Source organism: Oncorhynchus mykiss, chromosome 7 (assembly GCF_013265735.2).
Source record: "Oncorhynchus mykiss isolate Arlee chromosome 7, USDA_OmykA_1.1, whole genome shotgun sequence".
Taxonomy (NCBI): Eukaryota; Metazoa; Chordata; class Actinopteri; order Salmoniformes; family Salmonidae; genus Oncorhynchus; species Oncorhynchus mykiss.
Genome location: NC_048571.1, coordinates 42054362 through 42082155, shown reverse-complemented (window position 1 = coordinate 42082155; position 27794 = coordinate 42054362). Strand labels below are relative to the sequence as shown.

The window sequence follows — 27794 nt, the reverse complement described above, 5'->3', positions numbered from 1 at the left end:
TCCTCGCGCTGCTCCTGCTGCTGCTTTCTCCTTTGCCCATTACCACACCGCTTGGTCCTGTTGTGGTGGGTGATTCTGTAACGATTCTCTTCTTGTGAAGTAGAGGCGGACCAAAGCGCAGCGTGGTGGTTGTTCATTGTATTTATTGACGACACTATACATGAACAAACTAACGAAAAAAAACAAGAAACGTGAGAACTCAAAACAGCCCTGTCTGGTGCAAACACAAAAACAGGAACAATCACCCACAAACACACAGTGAAACCCAGGCTACCTAAATATGGTTCCCAATCAGAGACAATGACGAACACCTGCCTCTGATTGAGAACCATATCAGGCCGAACATAGAACTAGACCAAAACATAGAAAAACAAACATAGACTGCCCACCCAACTCACGCCCTGACCATACTAAATAAATACAAAAACAAAGGAAATAGAGGTCAGAACGTGACACTGGTGGATAGCAGACAGAATTGTATTTTTACAGCAGGACAATAACCTGAAACACAAGGCCAAATCTGCATTAGCGTTGCTTACCAAGAAGACAGTGGATTTCCTGAGTGGCTTAAATTTGACTTAAATCTACTTGAAAATCTATGGAAAGACCTGGAAATGGTTGTCTAGCAATGATCAACAACCACAGAGCTTGAATAATTTTGAAAAGAATAATGGGCAAATGTTGTACAATCCAGGTGTGGAAAGCTCTTGGGGACTTACCTAAAAAGACTCAGCTGTAATTGCTGCCAAAGGTGCTTCTACAAAGTATTGAGTTAGGGCTGTGAATACTCATGTAAATTAGATTTCTGTATTTATTTTTCTTTAAATGTTCCATAGATTAGATTTTTTCTTTTAAGTTTTCACTTTCATCATTATGCGGTATATTTAGTCAATTTTTTATTATTATTTCATAAAAATGTGACCTTAACTAGGCAAGTCAGTTAAGAACAAATTCTTATTACAATGACAGCCTACCGGGCAACAGTGGGTTAACTGCCTTGTTCAGGGGCAGAACGACAGATTTTTACCTTGTCAGCTCGGGGATTCAATCCAGCAACCTTTCGGTTACTGGCCCAACGCTCTAACCACTAGGCTACCTGCCGCCCCAAAGGCTATATCACAACAAAATGTGGAAAAAGTCAATACTTTCTGAAGGCTCTGTGTGTCCCTAGAGGTGTAAAATGTGTGATAGCAGTGCAGCAATGGCAGCTGTGTTGTCACTCTTTCTTTCATCCCTGCATTCCATACTTTTTCCCATAGGGATTTTACTGTACACTCTCAGAAATAGAGGTTTTGATTTTTCCTAAAGGGGTACCAACCGCTTGTCACTGTGGTGGTACCCTGTATGGTCCTCCTTTGTACTGTTAGTTATAGGTACATAATTGTACTCCAGTTCATAACTCAGTATGTTTCTCCACATTTAAAAAAAATAAGCAAGCTTTTTGCCTTCATAGAGTACTACCACAGTGAAAAAGTGGCAAAAAATGTACCTCTACCGTAGAACACTTAAACTGGTACAACACTTCCACTGAAGGGTGGCCAAAAATAACTATCTGAAAGGCACGACCCCACTAAGCCACGCCTCCAATATAATTTCCCAGTGTGCCTTGCCTTTTCGAGTGAATTGTAGAGTTACCAGCGATGACTGTATGTGTTTGTGACAGAGACAAGGTTGTTGAATTTGTTCATTTTATTTATAAATGCCTGGATTTTTTCAATTTAGGTGATTCTCTTATAAAATGGGTAAAATATAGCAACCCCAGGTGTAAAATAGTAAATAGCGGCTACTTCTCAGAATTTTGAAGTATCAAGGGTAGTTAAACAAGGGTGTCCGCTGTCACCATATCTATTTGTTATGGCCATTGAATTGCTAGCTATTAATATCAGCTCAAATAACAACATTAGAGGATTAGAAATCCGAGGCGTCCATGTATGCCGATGACTCTAGTTTTATATTAAGTCCGCAATCTCGATCCCTGCAATGTCTCATTGAAGATCTAGATCAGTGGTTTCCAAACTTTTTATAGTCCTGTACCCTTTCAAACATTCAACCTCCAGCTGCGTACCCCCTCTAGCACCGGGGTCAGCGCACTCTCAAATGTTGTTTTTTGCCATCATTGTAAGCCTACACACACTATATGATACATTTATTAAACAGAAGAGGACTGGCCACCCCTCAGACCAAAGTTAATTTATAGGTTTCTTCCTAGGTTCCTGCCTTTCTAGGGAGTTTTTCCTAGCCACTGTGCTTCTACATCTGGATTGCTTGCTGTTTGAGGTTTTAGGCTGGGTTTATGTATAGCACTTTGTGACATCGGCTGATGTAAAAAAGGGCTTTATAAATACATTAGATTAATTAAACATAAGAATGAGTGTGAGTTTTTGTCAAAACCCAGCTCGTGGGAAGTGACAAAGAGCTCTTACAGGACCAAGGCACAAATAATAATATTATTATAATCAGTAATTTTGATCTTTATTTAACCATCTTACATATAAAACCTTATTTGTTCATCGAAATTGTGAATAACTCACCACAGGTTAATGAGAAGGGTGTGCTTGAAAGGATGCACATAAACTTGAAATGTTGGGTTGTATTGGAGAGAGTTTATGCACTTGACAACCAGTGCACTTCTGTATGTTGTAGAAGTGTTACATGGTCGCTGCCCATATCGTTCCATAGTGCAGAAAATATATGAGAGTTCAGGGGCCTTGCTTTAACAAAGTTAACCATTTTCACTGTAGTGTCCAAAGCGTCTTTCAAGCTGTCAGGCATTACCTTGGCAGAAAGAGCCGCTCGTGGATGCTGCAGTGTACCCAAATGGCGTCGGGAGCAACTGCTTGCACGTGCGTTACCACTCCACTATGTCTCCCTGTCATGGCTTTTGCACCATCAGTACAGGTACCAACATGAGCAGCAGCTACGTTGGCAACATATGGACTGATTTTCAGTTAATTGAAAATGATACTTTTTTCAAAGTATCTCTCTTTTTCAAACAAGCATTGCAGAGCAGGTTACAATTTCAATTTCATCCCCCTGAAAAGATACAACAAATATTACAACGGATATTATGGCTGAACTCAAATGTGCTGGTTAATAAAATACCTGTATTTATGTCAAAGATGTTTCAAAAGGGTATTTTGTTTTAAATTCTATTGTAAATTGGAATGGCAGAGTTATGTCTTTCATGGAGAATCAGAATTGTACGGGAAGGTCTGCTCAATCCAAGATTACAACCAATTGATTACAGCATTACCCCAAACATGAAGGAGACAGGTGGCAAAGGGAGGAGGTAGGGAACTGGTCTGTCTGCCCAATATAAAGGATCAAAACTGGCGGAGGAATACAATTAGCATAAATAGGAACGTTTACCAGTTTAATTTGAGGACCAGGATGTTGACAGCTGTGCCATGCAAAATAGTTTGGAAGAGATTTGATGTACCGATTCCATGAGTTGATATATAACATGAAGCAAGATTCAAGACTTCATGCTTTTCAGCTAAAATTATTATATAGAATTCTTGCCACCAACAAAATGTTGAATATGTGGGGCATACAATCATCAAAGCTCTGCAGATTTTGTTGTGAGGATACAGAATCAATAGACCATTCATTTATTTTGGTATTGCCCTCAGGTCGCCCGTTTCTGGTCTCCGGTTCAGGAATGGCTGAAAATGCATAACATTGATCTAGAATTTACCCTAGAAATAGTACTGTTGGGAGATCTGGATAGACCGGGTCAATTACTAATATACGAATACTCTTAGTGAAAGTATTTATCTTCAACTCGCAATCTGTGGATTCTATTTGAATAGATTGGGGCGGCAGGTCGCCCAGTGGTTAGAGTGTTGAACTGGTAACCGAAAGGTTGCAAGATCGAATCCCTGAGCTGACAAGGTAAAAATCTGTCGTTCTGCCCCTGAACACCCCAGTTAGTTAACCCACTGTTCTCAGGCCGTCATTGAAAATAAGAATTTGTTCTTAACTGACCTGCCTAGTTAAATAAAGGTCCAAATAAAATTGTATGTGAAATATCAGGGTTGGGACGTGGAATTGGAGACAACTGGGAGTGGAGTTGCTGGGCGGGAGTAGGTAAAAAGAATCAAACATAACAAAAAAGTATGTTTGAATGACACTGAGGGGCAATGTTACAACTAATGCCGGTTTGCCTGAGGCTGATGCCGTGCAGGTGTTTGTACACATGCATATACACACACATTCATTAAAATGCACATATGTAAATAGTGCATATGCAGTTTTAGTGCATGTATAAAACATACCTTGCTATTATGAGTTTTGTAGTACTTGATGTCTTTTGTTTTTTTTTCTCTTTTGCTCATTTAGTTGGTTGTTGGTACATGGGGGGGTATTGGATGGTTGAGGGGCAGCTCTTGGGGAACTGTGGGGGGGAATCTTGGAGGGCTGGTGGCCTGGCAGTTGGGAGGTTGGGCTGGTGGCTGATGGATCGCTGGTTCGGGTCCACCTTGTGGGAGATCTGTCGACGTGCCCTTGAGCAGGGCGTTGACCCTGGTTGCTTCTGTGTGTCGCTTTGGATGTGAGTCTGTTAGATGACTAATGTGATGTAGATGTTGAGCGGCTTCACTGCAAGTTTATTGTATGTTTTAAATATTAAATAAAAAATATATATATATATATATATATATATATATATATATATATATATATATATACGCTACCGTTCAAAAGTTTGGGGTTACTTAAAAATGTCCTTGTTTTTGAAAGAGGAGCACATTTTATGTCCATTAAAATAACATCAAGTTGATCAGAAATACAGTGTAGACATTAATGTTGTAAATTACTATTGTAGCTGGAAACGGCTGATTTTTAATGGAATATCTACATAGGCGTACAGAGATCCATTATCAGCAACCATCACTCCTGTGTTCCAATGGCACGTTGTGTTAGCTAATCCAAGTTTATGATTTTAAAAGTCTAATTGATCATCAGAAAACCATTTTGCAATTATGTTAGCACAGCTGAAAAACTGTTGTACTGATTAAAGAAGCAATAAAACTGGCCTTTTATAGACTAGTGAGTATCTGGAGCATCAGCATTTGTGGGTTCGATTACAGGCTCAAAATAGTCAGAAACAAAGACTTTTCTTCTGAAACTCATCAGTCTATTCTTGTTCTGAGAAATGAAGGCTATTCCATGCAAGAAATTGCCAAGATACTGAAGATCTCGTACAACGCTGTGTACTACTCCCTTCACAGAACAGCGCAAACTGGCTCTAACCAGAATAGAACATGTGTTTTACTCAATTATTTCAATCACAGGTGAGATCACTGTGATGGCCAAGTATCTAGAAATCTTTTCTTAATCCCTGTTCTAGCTGTGTGTGTGCAATTTGGTGCTTCTATCACAAGTTACAATCCCAAAACCTAGCTGACCCACTACATGGAATTATATGGCTTCCAACACTTTACTGTCAAAGGCACAATATGGGCTACATTTTTTTTTTTACAAAAGTTGTATGTGGTGCTTTCAAAGTGGATTATATGATATAAAATTTGAAAGGTGACATTTCACAACCACTTGTCAAACAAAGTTTAAAAGGTATCAGGGTTTCCTCTTAAAAGGATTTTGTACAGGTAATTCTGATATGTACCATAGCTGTCAAAGTCCTGTTGACCTGAACTTTCTGAAAATGTGCCTTTATGGATAGCTGTGAAACTAGGCTTTCCAATGATAAATTATTAAAGGGTACACGCGAGCAATATTTTTTTTTTATTCTGACGCTGATTGTCATTGGGTATACACACACGTAAACATGGACTTTGTATTGAAGATATGTGGTAGTGGTGGAGTTAGGGGCCTGAGGGCACACAGTGTGTTGTGAATGTGTTGGAATGTTTTTAAAATTGTATAACTGCCTTAATTTTGCTGGAACCCAGGAAGAGTAATGGGGATCCATAATAAATACATTCAATGCATCATGAAATAATGATATTAAAATGATTTTAGAGCTTTAGAATGGAAAATCCAAACCCCAAAATAGTGAACATTAAGTTGCTAAAACATAGAAAATATTCCATTGGCTCGGTCAGGTCCACATTGGGTAGACCAATGTCCAGATCAATAGAAAGATAAGAAATTACTAACTGAAATATTGTATTTATATTTTATTACTTAAGTTTTTATATGAGGACTTTAATTATTATTTTTCTATTCCTTAAAGTCATCATCTCATCTCTGCTCAGACAGTAGCAGCCAGCCAAAGTTATATATGCGCTCCCCATACTATCTTGTACTGTCCTAGATTATGGTCATTGTAGTTAATTACCACGTTTCTGAACTACGTTGAATATTTGCTTAATGAAAACTACTCCCTTCAGCACAGCGTCCCACATTGTTCTTGTGAATTATTTGACTTCCATCTAGAAAAACAGCACGTTGGGCTCACAAAAATAAATAAATAATGGAATTCAAGTAATTGAACCAACATAGGTCAATTAGCTGTTTAATAACCGGGAGGGAAAAAACTACATTTCCGGTAATCGCTCAGCACTAGAGATTTCTCATGTTTCTTCTCTTTCGATCTCTCTCTCTCTCTCTTACACACACACACACACACACACACACATAATGGGGGAGCGCTTAGAAGACATCCACTCAGCTGCTGAAATGCAAGAGGCTTTACAGAAATTGTGGGAAAGTGGAATTGAATAGGTAAGAACAGCTGGAGAAAACTTGCTGGGAAAACAGTTTATGAAAGGATTACCTATAGGGCAAGGTCTGAAATAGAAAAACATGTTGTTAAACAAAAGGCCAGGACCGGAGATTACCAATTTCACCAACAGAGCAATAATTTCCATCCTCCCAACAGTTTGGTACGACAGAGAAAGTATGTATGGGGACAGGTTACACTGTTTTGTTAAAAACTGATGGATTGATGTGCACGTGATCGATCACATCTCTCTTTTTAAAGCTCCATAATGGCCATGAAACGCATATTTCTCCTGAGTTACTGCATGACGGTGAGGTGCCTTAGATGGAGGGGATATTTTACATGCTATCTACAGTGTGTACTAACACACAATTGTATAAGCAGTCATCTATCAAATCGGAGACCTGTCCATCATACGATGCATTCGAAAAGTATTCAGACCACATTTTGCTACGTTACAGCCTTATTCCAGAATTAAATCCATTTTCCCTCAATCTACACATAATACCCCATAATTACAAAGCAAAAACAGGTTTTCAGAAATGTTTGATTAAAAAAAATATATATACAGAAATATCCCAGTTACATAAGTATTCAGACCCTTTACTCAGTACTTTGTTGAAGCACCTTTGGCAGTGACTACAGCCTCGAGTCTTCTTGGGTATGACGCTACAAGCTTGGCACACCTGTATTTGGGGAGTTTCTCCCATTCTTATCTGCAGATCTTCTCAAGCTCTGTCAGGTTGAATGGGGAGCGTCACCGCACAACTATTTTCAGGTTTCTCCAGAGATGTTAGATCGGGTTCAATTCCGGGCTCTGGCTGGGCCACTCAAGGACATTCAGAATCTTGTCCCGAAGCCACTCATGTGTTGTCTTGGCTGTGTGCTTAGGGTCGTTGTCTTGTTGGAAGGTGAATCTTTGCCCCCAGTCTGAGGTCCTGAGCCCTCTGGAGCAGGTTTTCATCAAGGGGCGGCAGGATAGCCTAGTGGTTAGAGTGTTGGATTAGTAACCGGAAGGCTGCAAGTTCAAACCCCCGAGCTGACAAGGAACAAATCTGTCGTTCTGCCCCTGAACAGGCAGTTAACCCACTGTTCCTAGGCCGTCATTGAAAATAAGAATTTGACTTGCCTAGTTAAATAAAGGTAAAATTAAAAAAGTATCTCTTGGTACTTTGCTCTGTTCATCTTTCCCTCGATCCTGACTGGTCTCCCAGTCCCTGCCATGGAAAAACATCCCAGCAGCATGACGCTGCCACTACCATGCTTCACCGTATGGATTGTGCCAGGTTTTCTCCAGACGTGACGCTTGGCATTCAGGCCAAAGAGTTCAATCTTGGTTGCATCAGACCAGATAATCTTGGTCTGAGAGTCCTTTAGGTGCCTTTTGGCAAACTCCAAGTGGGATGTCATGTGTCTTTTACTGAGGAATGGCTTCCGTCTGGCCACTCTACCATAAAGGCCTGATTGGTGGACTGCCCATCTACACAGAGAAACTCTAGAGCTCTGTCAGAGTGACCATCGGGTTCTTGGTCACCTCCCTGAGCAAGGCACTTCTCCCCCGATTGCTCAGTTTGGCCGGGCGGCCAGCTCTAGGAAGAGCCTTGGTGGTTCCAAACTTCTTCCTGTTAAGAATGATGGAGGCCACTGTGTTCTTGTGGACCTTCCATACTGCAGACATTTTTTGATACCCTTTCCCAGATCTATGCCTCGACATAATCCTCTCTCAGAGCTCTATGGACAATTCCTTTGACCTCATGGCTTGGTTTTTGCTCTAACATGCACTGTCAACTGTAGGTAACTTATATAGACAGGTGTGTGCTTTTCCAAATCATGTCCAATCAATTCAATTCACCACAGGTGGACTCCAATCAAGTTGTAGAAACATCAAGGATAATCAAAGGAAACAGGATGCATGCAATTTTTAGTCTCATAGCAAAGGGTCTGAATACAGTGGTCCCTCCTTTAAAAGTTGCGTCATACTGCGGCACGCCTTGAGTGCTGCTGCGGCACATCATTTAATTCTCAGGCATTTTTTCTGTTACTGCAAGATATTGCTAGTTTGACCACCCCTCTTGAGAAGTATTTGATAGTATTCCGTATTGGCATTACCAGAGAATTTAAAACCTTTTTTGTAATAACATAGTATATGGGATTGATTTTAAGAAATTTGGCTTAATTAATTTGATTAATATTATGGTGTTTCTATTCAGAGAAAAACGAAACCCTCAGGGTTTCTATGCACTGTACGTGATGTCGGGAGTAGGCTACAGGATTGGAGGATTCTAAATGGTTTACCTTCATTAGACAACTTTGATACAATATTTCTGTAAATCAGTGATGTTTATTTCCATAATAATCCGTTATGAATCCATAACTAAATCAACATCTGCATTTTGAAATAGCATTTTTTTATCATTATTTTATTAATGAAATGTGTTATTAGGCTACTTTGCAGTCTACCATACATACTGTAGTAAACATGGGAAAGTGCCTAATTCCTTACATAAGGGAGAGCAGGCCATGTCTGTACTACAGAATGCAGGGCATGTGGGAGACCGGTGTTATGTAAATAAGGTATTTCTGTTTTTTATGTTTGATAAATGTGCAAAACTTTCTATAAAGCAGTGTAATTATTTATAATTACTTACAGTATATATTTATAAGCCCCCCGGCCATCCGCTCAAGGAAAAATCAGCCCACGGCTCAATATAATCGTGGCACCCTGGTCTACAGTGTCCAAGAGAAGAAGCATGCCTCTACATTGTTCTGTAATCGGAGAATCCTTTTACACTAGACTAGGCAACACTTACACAGGGCAATTCACCTTTCAATTCATCCTTTCTTGGAGCTTGGCCGTGAGGACAATAGAAGAGTGACATTGACACTTGGTCAAAATATTATATTTAATCTCCCTAAACACCTTTCCCTACCTCCAGATACCTGAGCAGGCACAGCATTTTAAAAACCTGTCATTCATCAGCTAGCTACTTAGTGTTTGTCACAGCTACCAACACCAGGAAGCCAAAATAAATGTGCTTACTGCCCATATATTACATAGCCACAATGTGTTACTAACCACAGAGAGGTATTCTGATACTTTTGTAAATACAGTGTATGTGGCCACCCCTTCAAATTCGTGGATTCGGCTCGTTCTGCCACACCCATTACTGGCAGGTGTATAAAATCGAGCGCACAGCCATGCAATCTCCATATACAAATATTAGCAGTAGAATGACTTTCAACATGGTACCGTCATAGGATGCCATCTTTCCTTTCCAGTCAGTTGGTAAAATGTCTTCCCTGCTAGAGCTGACCCAGTCAACTGTAAGTGCTGTTACTGTGAAGTGGAAATGTCTAGGAGCAACAACGGCTCGGCCGCGAAGTGGTAGGCCACACAAGCTCACATAACGGGACTGCTGAGTGCTGAAGTGTGTATCGTGTAAAAATTGGGTAAAAAAATTCAACATGAGACATGAGGTTTGGACCATTAGTTTTCTTAGAGAATTATCTGCAAGATAAGTTTTTGATTGGACACCCTAGCAGAAGCTTTTTGACTTCCACTGAGGATTTAAATTAAACATAGCCTTGCCTGTTGACTTTGACTAGACCAATGTCAAGCTGTTCAGATTCCATGCACTCCTTGTCCTGCGCTGAGAGTGGGTTGTTTGTCTGGGTAATCTATTTTTTGCCTCTTATCTGACTGTGTCCCTGTAGCACAGGCAATTACTGCTGCACAATACACAATGGGCAGAATTCCATCTGCAGAGAGCTTATTCAGTTCTTATCCACACTAGCTATCTTTGTTTCCTATCATGTCCCCCTGTAATCTGAAGGTGTTCAGCCTGGTGCTGACATATAACTTGTCTCTCTCTCTAGGCTCTATTTTAACAAACAACGGAATGGTAAATCTTAGCGCTGGCAGTAGGGTTATAGGTTGGAGAATTTTTCACAACTGAAATTAAGGGTGCAGTAGCTGGCCGTGGTGTGAAAGGGCTGGGTTTTGATGAATAAACAAATTGTGGGTGTGTCAAGGCTTGGCTCCTCACTGGCCAATCAGAACGTGCTCCATGGCTTAATATGTTGAGTATTTACTGAATTTTATGTATTGCTTTGTCATCAACTCCAATTCCAATGTAAGTCCATTATAGCCTAGTTCATTAAACAGCCTGCCCCATATTTGCTAAATATGTTAAACAGATTTGCAGTACACATTGTTCTAATTGCATTGCGTCAATATTGAAATACATTGCTAAACATTGGCCAAGATATAGGCTATGTTCTGACAGAAATGCTGTGTGCCTGAATGCAGAAACCCTCCATCTCGCCGCCTGAAAAAAGGGTCAAAGTTGAAAGACCGATAAAAAAACGGGAACGTCTGACTGTTTTGCTAGTCATGATATTTTAATAAAACATTGGTTATGGGTCTTTTGATAAACTAGGGCACCAGTGAGTGTTTCCTATACTGGACAACTTGTTACATCTGTTGATAAGTCACTGATAATAATCTGCCAATCTTTATCATGTCATTACATTAAGATATAAGGTCGGAATCATAGCTAAATTCAATCAAATTCACAACTTTTTAAAAACTACAGTATGTTTAACCCTTTATCATGTTAGGCTTCTTGATGGATTTGTCCAAAATCTTATAAAACGTTACTTTTCTGTCTGTGTATTTATCAAATGCTTCTAACAGAAAGAGTCACCTTACCTGATACTTAAAACCTAAATCGATACTGTCATTAACTTGGTTCTTCAATAATTATGCATAATACTGGACAAGCTTTTGGGTTCCAGCTGATTAATTACACCGTGATATTTTCACACATCATCATCTGTTCCAGGAAGGAATTTTCGGAATGACAGTCAAGTGACGAACAGCTGTTGTGAACAGCCCAAGTGCTGGGAAAAATGCGATTCCTATTAATTATTCTGGATATAATGACACAAAAATGACAGCCTAGTGGGCTTATTCACAATATGATCTGGTAATGAAATAACATGATAAATACACATTTAAACAATACAAGAGGCTTGAAGTAGCTTACTTGAACTTTTGAGCTCAGAAATTCAAGTACCGGAAAATATTAATTTTCACAATTTGGTGCGTGAAAAGTCCTTGTAATTATTGTAGCCAATTTATAAGTTTGCCTGCTCCCTTATCCCTTTTATCTGTGATAAAAAAATATTAATCTGTTTTTGTGAAAAATGTGGCCACTCATTTGTTTCCCGCCACTTCAATTGAAGGATGTTGCGGTAAACCACGTGTGCTTATTATGACGACATCTAATGTTGGCTTCAACTTGGCATTCCAAACAAATCCTTCCATTAAAAACCGATCACTTTCTCATGATAAAAACAGTGATGGTGACATTCAAAGGGTGAGATTAATGCTACTGCTATTAATATAGTTGGTTCAGAGTTTTAGTTTCCCGGGAAGCTCCCCAAAACGTAGTTCTTTCAACTTTGGCCCTTTTTTCAGGGGGTGAGATGGTGTGCAAATTGAGGATTTCTGTATTCAGGCACACAGTATTTCTGCCAGAACATTGGCCAAGATAAGGAAAGAGGTACTGTACAGCCAAGCTTTGTCAGCAGATGTTACAGTAACATCTTTACGCCCATCACAGGGCATAAGACTCCGCTGTTGTAAGGGATTTCCTCCTCTTCTTCCGAAGAGGAGAGGCGAGAAGGATCGGAGGACCAATATGCGGCGTGGTAAGTGTCCATGGTTCTTTTAATAAGAAATACAGACGGGAGACTCTGGCGGCTCATGACAGACGGGAGACTCTAGCAGCTCTGGACAGACAGGAACACCTGTAGGGAGGAGACAGAGAGACAGCCTGGTGCGTGGGGCTGCCACAGGACCCACCAGGCTGGGGTGACCCCCATGAGTCTTGGTGTTAGGAGGAGGCACCTGACGGACCGGGCTGTGGGGGAGCACTGGAGCTCTGGTGCGCAGCCTTGGCACCACTCCCCCAGGCTGGATAACTACTCTAGCCCGGACCGTCCAGAGTGCAGGCACAGGTTGATCTAGTGCCTACTACGCGCACCTCTCCTTTAGGCTCCACTCCCACATTTGCCCGGCACAAGTGGAGCGCAGGCATAGGACGCACTGCACCCTCCCAGCGCCCCGGAGACACAGCACGCAGAGCCGGCGCAGGATACCCTGGACCAAAACGCCGTACCGGCAACCAGAAACGCTGAGCAGGCACCATATGCCCTGGCTGGATGACCACACTCGCATGACACTCTCAGGGGGCTGCCCTATAGCGCACCGGGATATGGGCACGTACTGGCGACACTGTGCGCTTAACCGCATAACACGGTGCCTGACCAGTAACCCGCTGCTTATAATAAGCACGAGGAGTGAGCTCAGGTCTGCTACCTGGCTTAGCCCCACAACTCGTGTGCCACCCCCCCAAAATAATTTGGGGCTGCCTCTCGTACCTGTTGCGCTGCCGTGCTGCCTCCTCATATCGCCACCGCTCAGCTTTCGCTGCCTCCAGCTCTGCTTTGGGGCGGCGATATTCCCCAGCCTGTGCCCAGGGTCCTTCTCTGTTCAAAATCTCCTCCCATGTCCAGGAGTCCTGTGATGCTGACCGCTGTTGTTGCTGCTGCTGTCACCGCTGTCTGTTACCACGCCTCTTGGTCCTTGGTTGGTGGGTGTTTCTGTAAGGGATTTCCTCCTCTTCTTCCGAAGAGGAGAAGCGAGAAGGATCGGAGGACCAATATGCGGCGTGGTAAGTGTCCATGGTTCTTTTAATAAGAAAAACTTAACATGAACACAACTGAATACAAAAACAATAAACGTGAAACGAACGAAAACCGAACCAAAACAATACCGTGTGGTGAAAAAAACACAGACACGGAAACAAACACCCACAAACAAACAGTGAAACCCAGGCTACCTAAGTATGATTCTCAATCAGAGACAACTAATGACACCTGCCTCTGATTGAGAACCATACTAGGCCGAAACATAGAAATCCCAAAATCATAGAAAAACAAACATAGACTGCCCACCCCAACTCACGCCATGACCATACTAAATAATGACAAAACAAAGGAAATAAAGGTCAGAACGTGACAGCTGTGGGATATCACAGGACATATGACTCCAGTGTGGGACATCACAGGACGTAAGACTCCGCTGTGGGATATCACAGGACATACGACTCCAGTGTGGAACATCACAGGACGTAAGACTCCATTGTGGTTCCCTCTGCAAACCCGGAACCTATGCGACTCAGGACCCTGGGAAGTAATTTACAGTGGGGCAAAAAAGTATTTAGTCAGCCACCAATTGTGCAAGTTCTCCCACTTAAAAAGATGAGAGAGGCCTGTAATTTTCATCATAGGTACACTTCAACTATGACAGACAAAATGAGAAAATAAATCCAGAAAATCACATTGTAGGATTTTTTATGAATTTATTTGCAAATTATGGTGTAAAAATAAGTATTTGGTCACCTACAAACAAGCAAGATTTCTGGCTCTCACAGACCCCACATAGCCTTCTTTAAGAGGCTCCTCTGTCCTCCACTCGTTACCTGTATTAATAGCACCTGTTTGAACTTTTTATCAGTATAAAAGACACCTGTCCACAACCTCAAACAGTCACACTCCAAACTCCATTATGGCCAAGACCAAGGAGCTGTCAAAGGACACCAGAAACAAAATTGTAGACCTGCACCAGGCTGGGAAGACTGAATCTGCAATAGGTAAGCAGCTTGGTTTGAAGAAATCAACTGTGGGAGCAAGTATTAGGAAATGGAAGACATACAAGACCACTGATAATCTCCCTCGATCTGGGGCTCCACGCAAGATCTCACCCCGTGGGTTCAAAATGATCACAAGAACGGTGAGCAAAAATTCCAGAACCACACGGGGGGACCTAGTGAATGATCTGCAGAGAGCTGGGACCAAAGTGACAAAGCCTACCATCAGTAACACACTACACCGCCAGGGACTCAAATCCTGCAGTGCCAGACGTGTCCCCCTGCTTAAGCCAGTACATGTCCAGGCCCGTCTGAAGTTTGCTAGAGAGCATTTGGATGATCCAGAAAAAGATTGGGAGAATGTCATATGGTCAGATGAAACCAAAATATAACTTTTTGGTAAAAACTCAACTCGTCGTGTTTGGAGGACAAAGAATGCTGAGTTGCATCCAAAGAACACCATTCCTACTGTGAAGCATGGGGGTGGAAACATCATGCTTTGGGGCTGTTTTTCTGCAAAGGGACCAGGACGACTGATCTGTGTAAAGGAAAGAATGAATGGGGCCATGTATCGTGAGATTTTGAGTGAAAACCTCCTTCCATCAGCAACGGCATTGAAGATGAAACGTGGCTGGTCTTTCAGCATGACAATGATCCCAAACACACCGCCCGGGCAACGAAGGAGTGGCTTCGTAAGAAGCATTTCAAGGTCCTGGAGTGGCCTAGCCAGTCTCCAGATCTCAACCCCATAGAAAATCTTTGGAGGGAGTTCAAAGTCCGTGTTGCCCAGCAACAGCCCCAAAACATCACTGCTCTAGAGTAGATCTGCATGGAGGAATGGGCCAAAATACCAGCAACAGTGTGTGAAAACCTTGTGAAGACTTACAGAAAACGTTTGACCTCTGTCATTGCCAACAAAGGGTATATAACAAAGTATTGAGATAATATATATATAATAAATTGATGATACTTTTGTTATTGACCAAATAATTATTTTCCACCACAATTTGCAAATAAATTCATAAAAAATCCTAGAATGTGATTTTCTGGATTTTCTTTTCTCATTTTGTCTGTCATAGTTGAAGTGTACCTATGATGAAAATAACAGACCTCTTTCATCTTTTTAAGTGGGAGAACTTGCACAATTAGTGGCTGACTAAATACTTTTTTGCCCCACTGTACTCCATATTTCCTTTGGCTTTGTTTTGAGCACCTTGAAGGGTTCCAATGTAGATCATCATGCAAATAGGCATGTTCAGCAGAAGTGAAAACATTGGGTGTTTTTGTTTACAGCACTGTGATTGGTAGGAATGTGTGGTATCGTCGATACAGTACTTTGTTTTGTTGAGTCTCCTGCAAAATACTCAATCTCCACAAGTTAGCGTGCTGTTGTTCTTCCAGCACTGCAGTTGAAAGGAGTGAGTCATCTTGTGGTGTACCAACAAAATGGAGTCGTGGTCAGCTTTTCCGAAAGGAGAGCGGGGGAGACGTCGCGGAAGTTAGAGGAAGCACTGTGCGCCTGGCGACCTGGTTAGCGTGCACTGCGCCCGGCCCGCCATAGGAGTCGCTAGTGTGCGATGAGACAAGGATATCCTTACCGGCCAAACCCTCTCTAAACTGGACAACGCTAGGCCAATTGTGCGTCGCCCCACGGACCTCCCGGTCGCTTTGTTTCCTGCGCAGGCTGTACCCACATCATCAGTCCAAAGTTGTGGCAAAAGGGCTTAAGGACAACAAAGTCAAGGTATTGGAGTGGCCATCACAAAGCCCTGATTTCAATCCTATAGAAAGTGTGTGGGCAAAACTGAAAAATCAGTTACAAGAGCTCTGTCAGGAGGAATGGGCCACAATTCAACCAACTTATTGTGGGAGGTTTGTGGAAGGCTACCCGAAACATATGAGGGGCTGAGTCACTGGCTTACTGGGGCTCTCTCATGCCGTCCCTGGAGGGGGTGCGTCACCTGAGTGGGTTGATTCACTGATGTGGTCATCCTGTCTGGGTTGCCCCCCCCCCCCCCGGCCTTGTCTCAGGATGGTTGATGGTTGAAGTTATCCCTCTAGTGGTGTGGGGGCTGTGCTCTGGCAAAGTGGGTGGGGTTATATCCTTGCTGTTTGGCCCTGTCCGGGGGTGTCATCGGATGGGGCCACAGTGTCTCCTGACCCCTCCTGTCTCAGCCTCCAGTATTTATGCTGCAGTAGTTTATGTGTCGGGGGGCTAGGGTCAGTTTGTTATATCTGGAGTACTTCTCCTGTCCTATTCGGTGTCCTGTGTGAATCTAAGTGTGCGTTCTCTAATTCTCTCCTTCTCTCTTTCTTTCTCTCTCTCGGAGGACATGAGCCCTAGGACCATGCCCCAGGACTACCTGACATGATGACTCCTTGCTGTCCCCAGTCCACCTGGCCGTGCTGCTGCTGCTCCAGTTTCAACTGACCTGAGCCCTAGGACCATGCCCCAGGAATACCTGACATGATGACTCCTTGCTGTCCCCAGTCCACCTGACCGTGCTGCTGCTCCAGTTTCAACTGTTCTGCCTTATTATTATTCAACCACGCTGGTCATTTATGAACATTTGAATATCTTGGCCATGTTCTGTTATAATCTCCACCCGGCACAGCCAGAAGAGGACTGGCCACCCCACATAGCCTGGTTCCTCTCTAGGTTTCTTCCTAGGTTTTGGCCTTTCTAGGGAGTTTTTCCTAGCCACCGTGCTTCCACACCTGCATTGCTTGCTGTTTGGGGTTTTAGGCTGGGTTTCTGTAAAGCACTTTGAGATATCAGCTGATGTACGAAGGGCTATATAAATAAATTTGATTTGATTTGATATGACCCAAGTTCAACCATTTAAAGGCAATGCTACCAAATACTAATTGAGTGTATGTAAACTTCAGACCCATGTGATGAAAGAAATAAAAGTTGAAAGAAATCATTCTCTCTTCTATTATTCTGACATTTCACATTCTTAAAATAAAGTGGTGATCCTAACTGACCTAAAACATGGAATTTTTACTCAGATTAAATGTCAGGAATTGTGAATAATTGAGTTTAAATGTATTTGGCTAAGGTGTATGTAAACCTCCGACTTAAACTGTACATGAGGTGAAAAAGGTCGCAAAAAAAAGGGATGCACAGTTTCTTGCCTTACTGCAAACATGCTGGGCGTCATTCACAAGTGATAGTTTAATATTGTCACCCATCAGATTGTTCTTGATTTAATATTTTCTTTACATATACAATATATACAGTACCTATGGAAAGTATTCAGACCCCTTGACTTTTTCCACATTTTGTTACGTTACAGCCTTATTCTAAAATGTTTATTTTTTATTTTTATGTACCCATCAATCTACATGCAATACCCCATAATGACAAAGCAAAAACAGGTTTTTATACATTTTTGCTAAATTATAAAAAATAAAAAATAAAATATCACATTTACATTAGTATTCAGACCTTTAACTCAGTACTTTGTTGAAGCACCTTTAGCAGCTATTACAGCATTGACTCTTCTTGGATATGATGCTACAAGCTTGGCACACCTGTATTTGGGGAGTTTCTCCCATTTTTCTCTGCAGATATTCTCAAGCTCTGTCAGGTTGGAAAGGGAGCGTTGCTGCACAGCTATTTTCAGGTCTCTCCAGAGATGTTCGATTGGGTTCAAGTCCGGGCTCTGGCTGGGCCACTCAAGGACATTCAGAGACTTGTCCCGAAGCCACTCCTGTGTTGTCTTGGCTGTGTGCTTAGGGTCGTTGTACTGTTGGAAGCTGAAACTTCACCCCAGTCTGAGGCCAAGATTGCTCTGGAGCAGGTTTTCATCAAGGATCTCTCTGTACTTTGCTCCATTCATATTTGCCTCGGTCCTGACTAGTCTCCCAGTCCCTGTTGCTGAAAAACATCCCCACAGCATGATACTGCTACCACCACTTGCTTCACCGTAGTGATGGAACCAGATTTCCTTCATTTCCTTTGCTTGGCATTCAGGCCAAAGAGTTAAATCTTGGTTTAATCAGACCAGAGAGTCTTGTTTCTCATGGTCTGAGAGTCTTTAGGTGCCTGTTGGCAAACTCCAAGTGGGCTGTCATGTGCCTTTTACTGAGGAGTTGCTTCCGTCTGGCCACTCTACCATAAAAGCCTGATTGGTGGAGTGCTGCAGAGATGGCTGTCCTTCTGGAAGGTTCTCCTATCTAGCCAGCTCTAGGAAGAGCCTTGGTGGTTCCAAACTTCTTCCATTTAAGAATAATGGATGCCACTGTATTCTTGGGGACCTTCAATGCTGCAGAAATGTTTTGGTACCCTTCCCCAGAATTGTGCATTTACACAATCCTGTCTCGGAGTTCTATAGACAATTCCTTCGACCTCATGGCTTGATTTTTGCTCTGACATACACTGTCAATTGTGAGACCTTATAGGTCAGGTGTGTGCCTTTCCACGGGTGTGTGCCTTTAAAAAACCATGTCCAATCAATTGAATGTACCACAGGTGGACTCCAATCAAGTTGTAGAAGTATCTCAAGGATTATAAATGGAAACAGGATGCACCTGAGCTCAATTTCCAGTCTCATGGCAAAGGGTATGAATACTTATCTAAATAAGGTATTTCTGTTTTTATTTTGAATAAATTTGCTAAACTTTCTAAAAACATGTTTTCGCTTTGTCATAGTGGGGTATTGTGTGTAGATTGATGAGGGGGGAAACTATTTTGTTTGGGGTAAGTTTCTCAAAAACAAGTGAAATCTGAAAAAGAAGTGTCTGGACCTTTCTATAACATGCCATTTACATCAGAAATAGAGATTTGGCTGTAAAAAAAAGAAATATTTCCCATTAAGCTACCCCAGTAACCCCTTAACTTTGCTTTGAAAAAGAAGGCCTTTCAACACAAATGTTTTGAAACATTTGATTGATTGGAATACTTGATTGGTTAGAAATGCAGCCTTCTGCTTCTCCTGTAGACTGTATGGAAGACAACACAGAAGAAACAGTAAGGACACATTGATCAGCACCAGGTACACAAATTAGAAGAGAGCTCTGAACTCATTCTGTGACCATGAGAAAAACGCTATGCGCTAAGCTACTAGGGTGTCTTGGAAGAGATTTAGTAGTAGTGTAGGGCCTTGGAGACATTGTAGAGCAACTGCAACCTGAGATTCAGGAGAGGCGGGAGTACCTTGATTTCTTCATGGCAGTCACTGCATTTTTAGGTTAACAACAAATTTTTCAGGTGAGGTGAAAAAGACTGAAATTACTATAAATTTTGTTTTATACGTTTGCAATTTTTACACCCAGGACAGGATGAGAGAGGATGTTAGACAAATGATACAGCAACATAGAAGACTAAGAGACAGCAACAGAAGAGGGCAGACAAGAAAGACAGCAACAGACGACACAGAGAAAGTGATGGAGAGAGACAGAGGCGGGGTGAGCACAGAGTAGACTGTATCACTTAATGCCGCTCTATGGATTCTAATTACTGCATGGTGTGTGTTTTGTGTCCGTATGTGAGGGAGAGTGTGAGGACATTCTGTGGGATTCTTTAATCAGTTTGGTCTCTAAAAGACAGGTCAGAGTCTGTTTTAAGTTGTTGAGTAGTATGAAGGTTTTTGGCAATACATTTTAGATGCATTGAATGTGCTCCAGAGTATAGAGAGAGACCCACAATAGCTACTGTAATTTATTAGTGGCAGTGTATGCTGTGGTAGGTGGGAAGGTGCAAGTTTGCAAGTTACCTGAAAAAATATCGAATCTCTCAATGTTTTAACCTCTCAATCTCTTTTAATCTTTAGCTATTGAAATTCCTTTTTTTTTGCCAGGGGAGGATGCCCCCGGAGGCCCCTACTGGCTTTGGGTTAAGCCCTCAATGTCTTAAAATCCTAGCAACTACCCTGCTGTCAATCTGTAAAATTCCTGACAAATCCCTGTCAAAATCACTCTCCAGCATACATACTGGTTGTGTAATAAAGCTGTTCTGAACATAATATTGATTGACTTGATGACTCATCCATGTTAATTTTTACCTAAGCAGAGGCATGGTAGAATTCAGAACCACATTGATGAATGAATGGACTTGATTGAAATATCTGCTTGATCGAAAGCTCTATTGCACTAGGATAATTGCTTTTGGTTCCCTGCTACACGAATTATGTTATTTATGCAGCGTTGGCAGAGAAAGCTCAGCATCAGAAGACAGTCGACCACACAGCAGTTTACGTAAATAAAAAAAATGTGCGCGCTGCTGATTAACACCCTACCCGTGGCAAGAGACCAGGTGGTGATGGATTTGCGATGCTTGTTTGGTGTAATTACAATTAAACCCATTACGCTACCACATATCAAAATTGCGGGAAATTCTAATAAAGAGTTTGAAGCACTCAGCCTAGAAACAGAGCTCAACAAGGAACGCACTGGCTATCCGTCCATCCGGACAAACAAAGGATTAAGAATAAACGGCAACCCTTACCTAGTAAGAGCAGTTTTACCTCCCTTGCTGCCTTCTCTCCATCCTCGCGGAGATTTTTATCAATCATCTTTGATCTCTCCACAGCAGCTTTGTCTTCTGCACTTAATGTACAACCCATGTTTCCAAAAGCACGCGCGCACTGACGGCCGGCGCAAGGATTCTTGAACGATTTCGTCTTGACTTCTGTTTGATATGCCTACACAAGAGAAACGGTTATCCAAAATACTTGTCGGCCCGTTCAAGAGACGTGATTGTGCGAATTTGCTATACTAAATAGAGGATGTCTAGTTTTATGGCACGCATAAAATGTCCAGAAAAAAGTCAGTCCTCGGCTGCGTTATTCTGAGTGATGTAAACTAACGTTCCATCAATATATCCTGTCCGTCGCAGAGCAATCTTCTTGGAGGTCAAAGAATGCCGCAGAAAGTTGCAGTCAAATCTCGAGTGGCTACGCGAATTGGTTATGTAGTGTTGACCGTTTATAATCAATATGATCAATTCTGACAGCCTCACCGATTCAGTCAATATTATTCCTCGTTCCTACGTTTCTTCCGACCAAGTGAAGGTAAGGTGGAATCCAATCACATGGACGAGCGACTGCGCTCCCAGACTCACCCGCGCAGTCAAGTAAACATAGCTATCCAGTGGAAATCTGGAGAAACTGCTGGTGCACTTCAGCTGCCAACAAGCCGCCTGCTTTCTAAGGGGATTTGTTGGCACCCTTTCTGCTCCCAGTTGATATGTGACGTCGTAGATCTTTCACAATTGTTATTGTCTAACCACCCGTTGTGAAGTTTTCTGTAGAAATGCAATAGGCCTACTGTATTTAAATGTCCAACGCATCTGTTTGTATCTCAATATCAAATCATTTCTGGGTTGTTTTAATTGAAAATTGTCGAAAATAAACCAAAACAGCTTCTTCGAAGGGGCAATTTATCAAGCAAGAATTTAGCAAGGACTGTCTGGGTGTGGTCTGACTGGGGAAGGGCGAACTGAAAAATAGCTGTTTTTGGTCGGAGAGGTTTAGAACACATTATTTTTGGTCTATTAACTAATGTATTAACCAAATGACTGTTTAACAGGCCTGGTTATCTAGGAATCCAGATTTTTCTCTCTCCAGATAACTAAGAAATGTGTGCATATATGTAAATGAACATGGGATGTGATGACAATAAAACGTGTGCACTAGCTATAGACTGCACTAAAAATAGACATCTCACTTTACATTAAGTGGCCTACAATTGTATTGTAGGCTAGTTACATAGGCGTTATAGAGTGTAATACAGTGCAGGCTAATATATAGGCTAATGGGTACATTGATGGATTTTGACAGTGTTATAAGATACGTGTAATAACACAAACAACATTTTAAACTGATGGATGTATTCTTCTTGTTTTTTTTTGGTATCCAAACTATTCACATATGATTTCATATTCAAAAGCCTATTCATGAACATGCATTTTATAACATCACTAACTACTTAACAAGATAACACCCTTTCATACTGCCATCAGCTAAGAAATGCTCTGTTGAAGGGACCCTCAAGCTGATTTTAGTCTGTTTCATGTGGGCCTACAGGGAACAGTTTGTCCTCTCCAAAATTGTGTCGTTTTTAATAGTGATTAAAGAAGATTTATGTTTCATATGAATGACTACAGTGTCTGAAATGTTTGGATGGTGTTAGGGGGTTTATTTGAGCCGAAAATACAGCATATGACCTCCCAAGGAGCTTCAATTGCCCATTCATCTGAGAATAGTAGCAGGAGTTGAAAATGTATTAGATTTACACTGAACATGGCACTCAAAAGGGAGCATGTTATTTTCTGTACTTGCTCTACTGAAGCATCCGAGAAGACACATTCTCATAGCACAGTGCACAAGACTACATTATGGAGTGGTTTGTAGTGCCCTCAAGTGTTGGAAATTAGTAACAATTCTCTTGACATGAAGGGAAAATCGGACCTAACTGGAATCTGCCCAGAAAATGCCCCCTAGTTGTCCCATAAACATTTGAGTTGATATTACCTGTACAGGTTAAGCAAGGATTATCAGTAATGATCTAGGCCAAGTTCAGCTGTGCAGTAGTTCCTCTGGTCTGCCATGCTGGTCAAGGCAATGCTGAACTTCCGCTAGATTATTATGCCCCTGTCCTTGCCTAACCTGTACAGGTCCATGGATCATGGAGCAGGAACACTTAAGAGTAGCTATAGTAGACGGGGGGCAAACAAACAAAGGACATAAGTGACACAGGTGTAAAAACTTCTACAATTGTTTTTTAATTGTCAGACTAAAACTGTCCCAGCTATTTACACTATACAAGCTAGATATGCATCAAGAATATAAAGGGTTTACATTTATATACATTATTTATATAAGCCGCTTTATAAGCCCAAAATTCATATATAACTTGTTATTCACTCAGTCCTTTAATTTCCTTAGAAATAAATTGCAAAGGTAAAACAAGAGCTACAACAACAGGTTAACTGGCTGGCATAGTTTGGGTATAAGAGAAAGAGGCAAAATGTTGAGAATGTCGCCTCTGACATTATAATAGGGGTAGCAAAGCTCTAAAGTTGAAGAGCAAGGCCTCTCAGAGAGAAACAGTTAGGTAGTAGCTAGATATGTAGACACAATCCCAGACAGAAGAGGCCTAATCCCAGTCTATGGCAAACTGTTGCCTCCTTGACTGGTCTTGACCAGGCATTCATTTTTACCACAACCACTGCCTCAGCAAGACCAGGAGAAATATAGGGTTGAGTCAGATACATGCAATAACCTTTTAGCCGTTGATGAGTAAAAGAAACAGCTCAATAACATTCTATTGATTACAAATTACAAATCAATTAATGTACACAAGAGAAAGCAACACCGGCTACAGTGTTTTAGAATAAAATAAGAAAGGAACAATCGTCTTACATACATTACGTAGGACTTGCCAGGATATATTGGTAACAATGTTATTACAATGCTATTTATGTTTTTTGAGAGATACGACGTCACAGTGTTGAATGTTGCACTACACAATTGAGAAGCCTTAAGAAGGGGCATTGGGCTATCGAATCAAACTAAATCTAACAATCACAATTCACTTAATTGTCAAACTGTACTTGATCACAAGAGCTCACTGTTAGAGACCAGATACGTTTTGGAAATAGAGCCCAAACATCAACGTATTATGGATTGAATATCACAGTAGTTACGGTAAATTAATGAATTAAATCAGCCAATCACCAGACAGACTGGACAGGTGACACATCAGCTTTCCTTCACTAAAACTTCCAACCACAAGATCAATCACAAAACAAGTGGAAAAGAGATATTAAAATACAATATAGAGTAGTTCAACAACATGGACGGACCGTATGTCACAACTAACACATAACTAAAACACGTTTCCTACATATTTTGTCATGCCAAAAACAGTAAGCTTAACCATTCGTAGTAACTGAAAGGGTTCACCTGAACTGTACTGAATTTAAACGAGGGTTTACAAATGAATTGTAGAAATATAAGTATGAGTGAAATATGTGCTATTAGTGTTAAAAAGGCTAGTTTAAGTTGTTGATCTTAATTTAAAACACAATTGATCATAAAAATCAGTCAATTCTGTATCTAGGATGTCAGTTGATCATCTAACTAACATGAATGTAAAAGGCTCTATATGTTTTTTCTTCTTAATCAGCTCAGTGCCCTATAGCTCACCTCCTACACATTCAACTGTCATCAAAACCCTCCAATATGCAAAATCATCGAATATAGACTGCGCATACCATCTATAAGGTCTATCAAGATACCTGATCATATAGTTAAATACTTTGTTCTGAGGTCCATTAGCTCACTTGTGAAATTTAAAAAAAACATGGATATAGCTAGTTAAATAAATATACATTACTGTTTCAACGAAAAGGCTATGTGTGTGGTTGGTTGAACGCCACGCCTCCATTATCTGAGTGTACTGTATGTACCAGGGATGCAGCAAGAGTTAAACACCATAATGCATCATGGGACTAAGCCCAACAACCACAAACCACATTCAACCTTAGCTTTGGCACATAAAACAGCTCAGGCTAAATGCACTCTTGTGAGAAAACATATACTGTATCTTTGTGTGCTCGTGCCAATAGAATATTAGGAAACGCCTACTACCCTTTGATGGTTAAGTTGAGTGCTACTGGCACAAAGTGATAGACAGGATACAAAGACAGCCACAGACTCTTTGTTTTACAGCACTCACCTAATCTATAGATGTAGCTATTTCTTCTATTGACAAAATGTCAGATTTTCTCATACAAAGATGCCAAATGACATGTAATGTATAGAACATGTGCTTTCCTTTCCTTCCTTTACATAGCGATTCAACCATATCTCCATCTGTGCTTCTTCTGTACAGTACTAGCTGCAGTTGACATGAATTAAGGCGTCGGAGGGAAAGAAACAGGCAGATGGAAAATAGATAAATAAGGATGGGAGGATGGATGAAGGGAGGGAGGGGGGAAAGGAAGGGAAGCCATCATGAGTTTCTTCAGGATTTTCCATTATGGATTGACTAGGATGCACTATCCCACTCATAAATAATACACATGATAATGATTTAAAAAAATACCAAAAAAGCCCTCCTCTGTGCAGGTCTACATACTGCATTACTGTAGTACAGACTGTTTTTTCGGAGTCTTTAGTCTCAAGAAGACTGAAATGCTCAGTATGGTTTTGCCCAGCAAGTTGATTCTGTCTTCCCCTCCCTACCCCAATCATCTTTGTCCCTTAACCTCTAACCTTTGCTCTACCACAGAGGGGATAGTGCATCAATTACATGAAACAGTTCTAAAAAACACACACACACTCCTAGGCATCCCCTCAAAGCCCCTGCCAGCCCCTTGCCGACCCCGGCCTGCTCAGTGCAGAGGGCAGCCTCTAGTGGCCACCGCCAGAGTTGCTGCTCCCCGTTGTCCAATCAATGATGATGAAGCTCAAACTCATGATCATGAAGGCGACCCCCAGACCAGCGAAACAGGCGGCCTGGGAGGACAGAGGAAACACCATCATTAGAATGTATTTTAATGGGGTAACCATAACCTTACAGTAGCCATAAGGACACAATACTAATCCTAAAGATCATATTACAATTATCGTGGAGAGGCTTGGAAAGATGCCATCACGATATGGTGATATAGCGTATGGCTAGGGTGAAACGGGGGAGAGGATGAGATATGTGCTCACCAGTATCTTGGGGATGGAGTGCATGGGTTCCTGCTCCTTAGGCACAATGCGGATGTAGAAGATAGCAGGGAAGATGAAGATCAGACACGGGGCAGATGTGGCACCTGGAGGAGGAAGAGGATGGGTGAAGAACAGGGCTACAGTTTACACTTCTAGGTTTAATCTGTGCAACTAACCGATAACGCCGAAGATTCCCAGGATGTTGGGGGCGAAGATGACCAACATGTTGATGAAGGAGAGTAGAGTGACGGCAATGGCCACGTGACGAAGCCAGTTAAACGACTTACTGGCGAAGAACATCTGATTCAGAGCCCTCCGCACCTGAGGGGATAGATAGAGAGTGAGAGAGAGAGATGGAGAGGGGCAGAGAGAGGAGGGAGGGTGGGAGCGATAAGGAGGGGGAAAGGCACTAAATTAAAGGAATCTGTGAGCTGCTCTCAGAAACAACAGGGGTCATTCCACTTCAAATGAGCATCTCAATTCAACAAGCCACGACACCCATAATTTCAGATTAAGACATGAGGAATCCAAATGATTGGTCAAAAGCCACCCAATAACCCCCCCCCCCCCCCCGGCAGACCCCACGCCAATCCCACCCCAACGGCTAGTATACAATATCAGTTCTCTGTCTTTTAGAGGAGGGAAGAGTATATAATGGAGGGGGGAGGGGGGGTGTAACTTACTGGGAAGAGCACAATGGGGACGGTCAGTGTGACAGCGGTGAGGACAGCCAATCGCACGCACAGGATCAGCGTGTCATAAGGGTCGATCCTGCTGTATGTGTGCAGCAGCTCTGTCTCAGTCTTACCTGTAAAGGTAACATCAGGGGGAACGTCAAGAGGTGCAGTACTATACACTAAAGCCCCAGACTAAGCAGTACTTGTGTTGACTGAGACATTGATGTCTGCCGTTCCTCATTGAAACGCATAATCCAACCTGTCACAAGGTATAACATAATAGTAGTGTAGTGTGCAGTACTACATAATGACCACAAGGGAGAGTTATGCTCCTACTTCCAATAGACTGAGGCAACTGTCTGCAAACAAGTGTTTGGGTAATAATAATATACTAGGGCCTCCCGGGTGGCGCAGTGGTTAAGGGCGCTGTACTGCAGCGCCAGCTGTGCCATCAGAGTCCCTGGGTTTGCGCCCAGGCTCTGTCGTAACCGGCCGCGACCGGGAGGTCCGTGGGGCGACGCACAATTGGTCTAGCGTCATCCGGGTTAGGGAGGGCTTAGTCGGTAATGATGTCCTTGTCTCATCACGCACCAGCGACTCCTGTGGCGGCCGGGTGCAGTGCGCGCTAGCCAAGGTTGCCAGGTGCACGGTGTAGCCTCTGACACATTGGTGCGGCTGGCTTCCGGGTTGGATGCGCGCTGTGTTAAGAAGCAGTGCGGCTGGTTGGGTTGTGTATCGGCGGACGCATGACATTCAACCTTCATCTCTCCCGAGCCCGTACAGGAGTTGTAGCGATGAGACAAGATAGTAGCTACTACAACAATTGGATACCACGAAATTGGGGAGAAAAAGGGGTAAAAATTTTAAAAAATTACATTAAATAATTATAATAATATACTATTGTAATTTCCATTCAACAAAACTGACATTGCAACTGTTCAATAACATTCAATATGTTCATGAGGGCACAGGGGAGTATCCCGAAAGGATATAATGTTTCTGTTCAATACACAGTGCGGCATTCGTTTTGTATCTTATGCATGCT

At 42.0% G+C, this 27794-nt stretch overlaps 2 protein-coding genes across 3 annotated transcripts in view; both read right to left on the bottom strand.

Annotated features, from left to right (window-relative positions):
- LOC110527783 (guanine nucleotide-binding protein G(i) subunit alpha-2) overlaps positions 1–21828 on the bottom strand; it is a 165345-nt gene extending 143517 nt beyond the window's left edge. Inside the window, exon 1 of the mRNA XM_021609289.2 lies at positions 20855–21828. Within this exon, the coding sequence (XP_021464964.1) occupies positions 20855–20972 (118 nt within the window). The 5' untranslated portion in view covers positions 20973–21828. The remainder of the gene's footprint in view (positions 1–20854) is intronic.
- A 1280-nt stretch (positions 21829–23108) lies between these two features.
- Positions 23109–27794, bottom strand: part of LOC110527782 (sodium-coupled neutral amino acid transporter 3) — a 58125-nt gene continuing 53439 nt past the window's right edge. For both annotated transcript variants that reach the window (XM_021609287.2, XM_021609288.2), the window contains 4 exons: positions 26756–26880; positions 26249–26393; positions 26073–26176; positions 23109–25871 (listed from right to left, as the gene is read on the bottom strand). In XM_021609287.2, the coding sequence (XP_021464962.2) occupies positions 25767–25871; positions 26073–26176; positions 26249–26393; positions 26756–26880 (479 nt within the window). In that variant the 3' untranslated portion in view covers positions 23109–25766. The remainder of the gene's footprint in view (positions 25872–26072; positions 26177–26248; positions 26394–26755; positions 26881–27794) is intronic.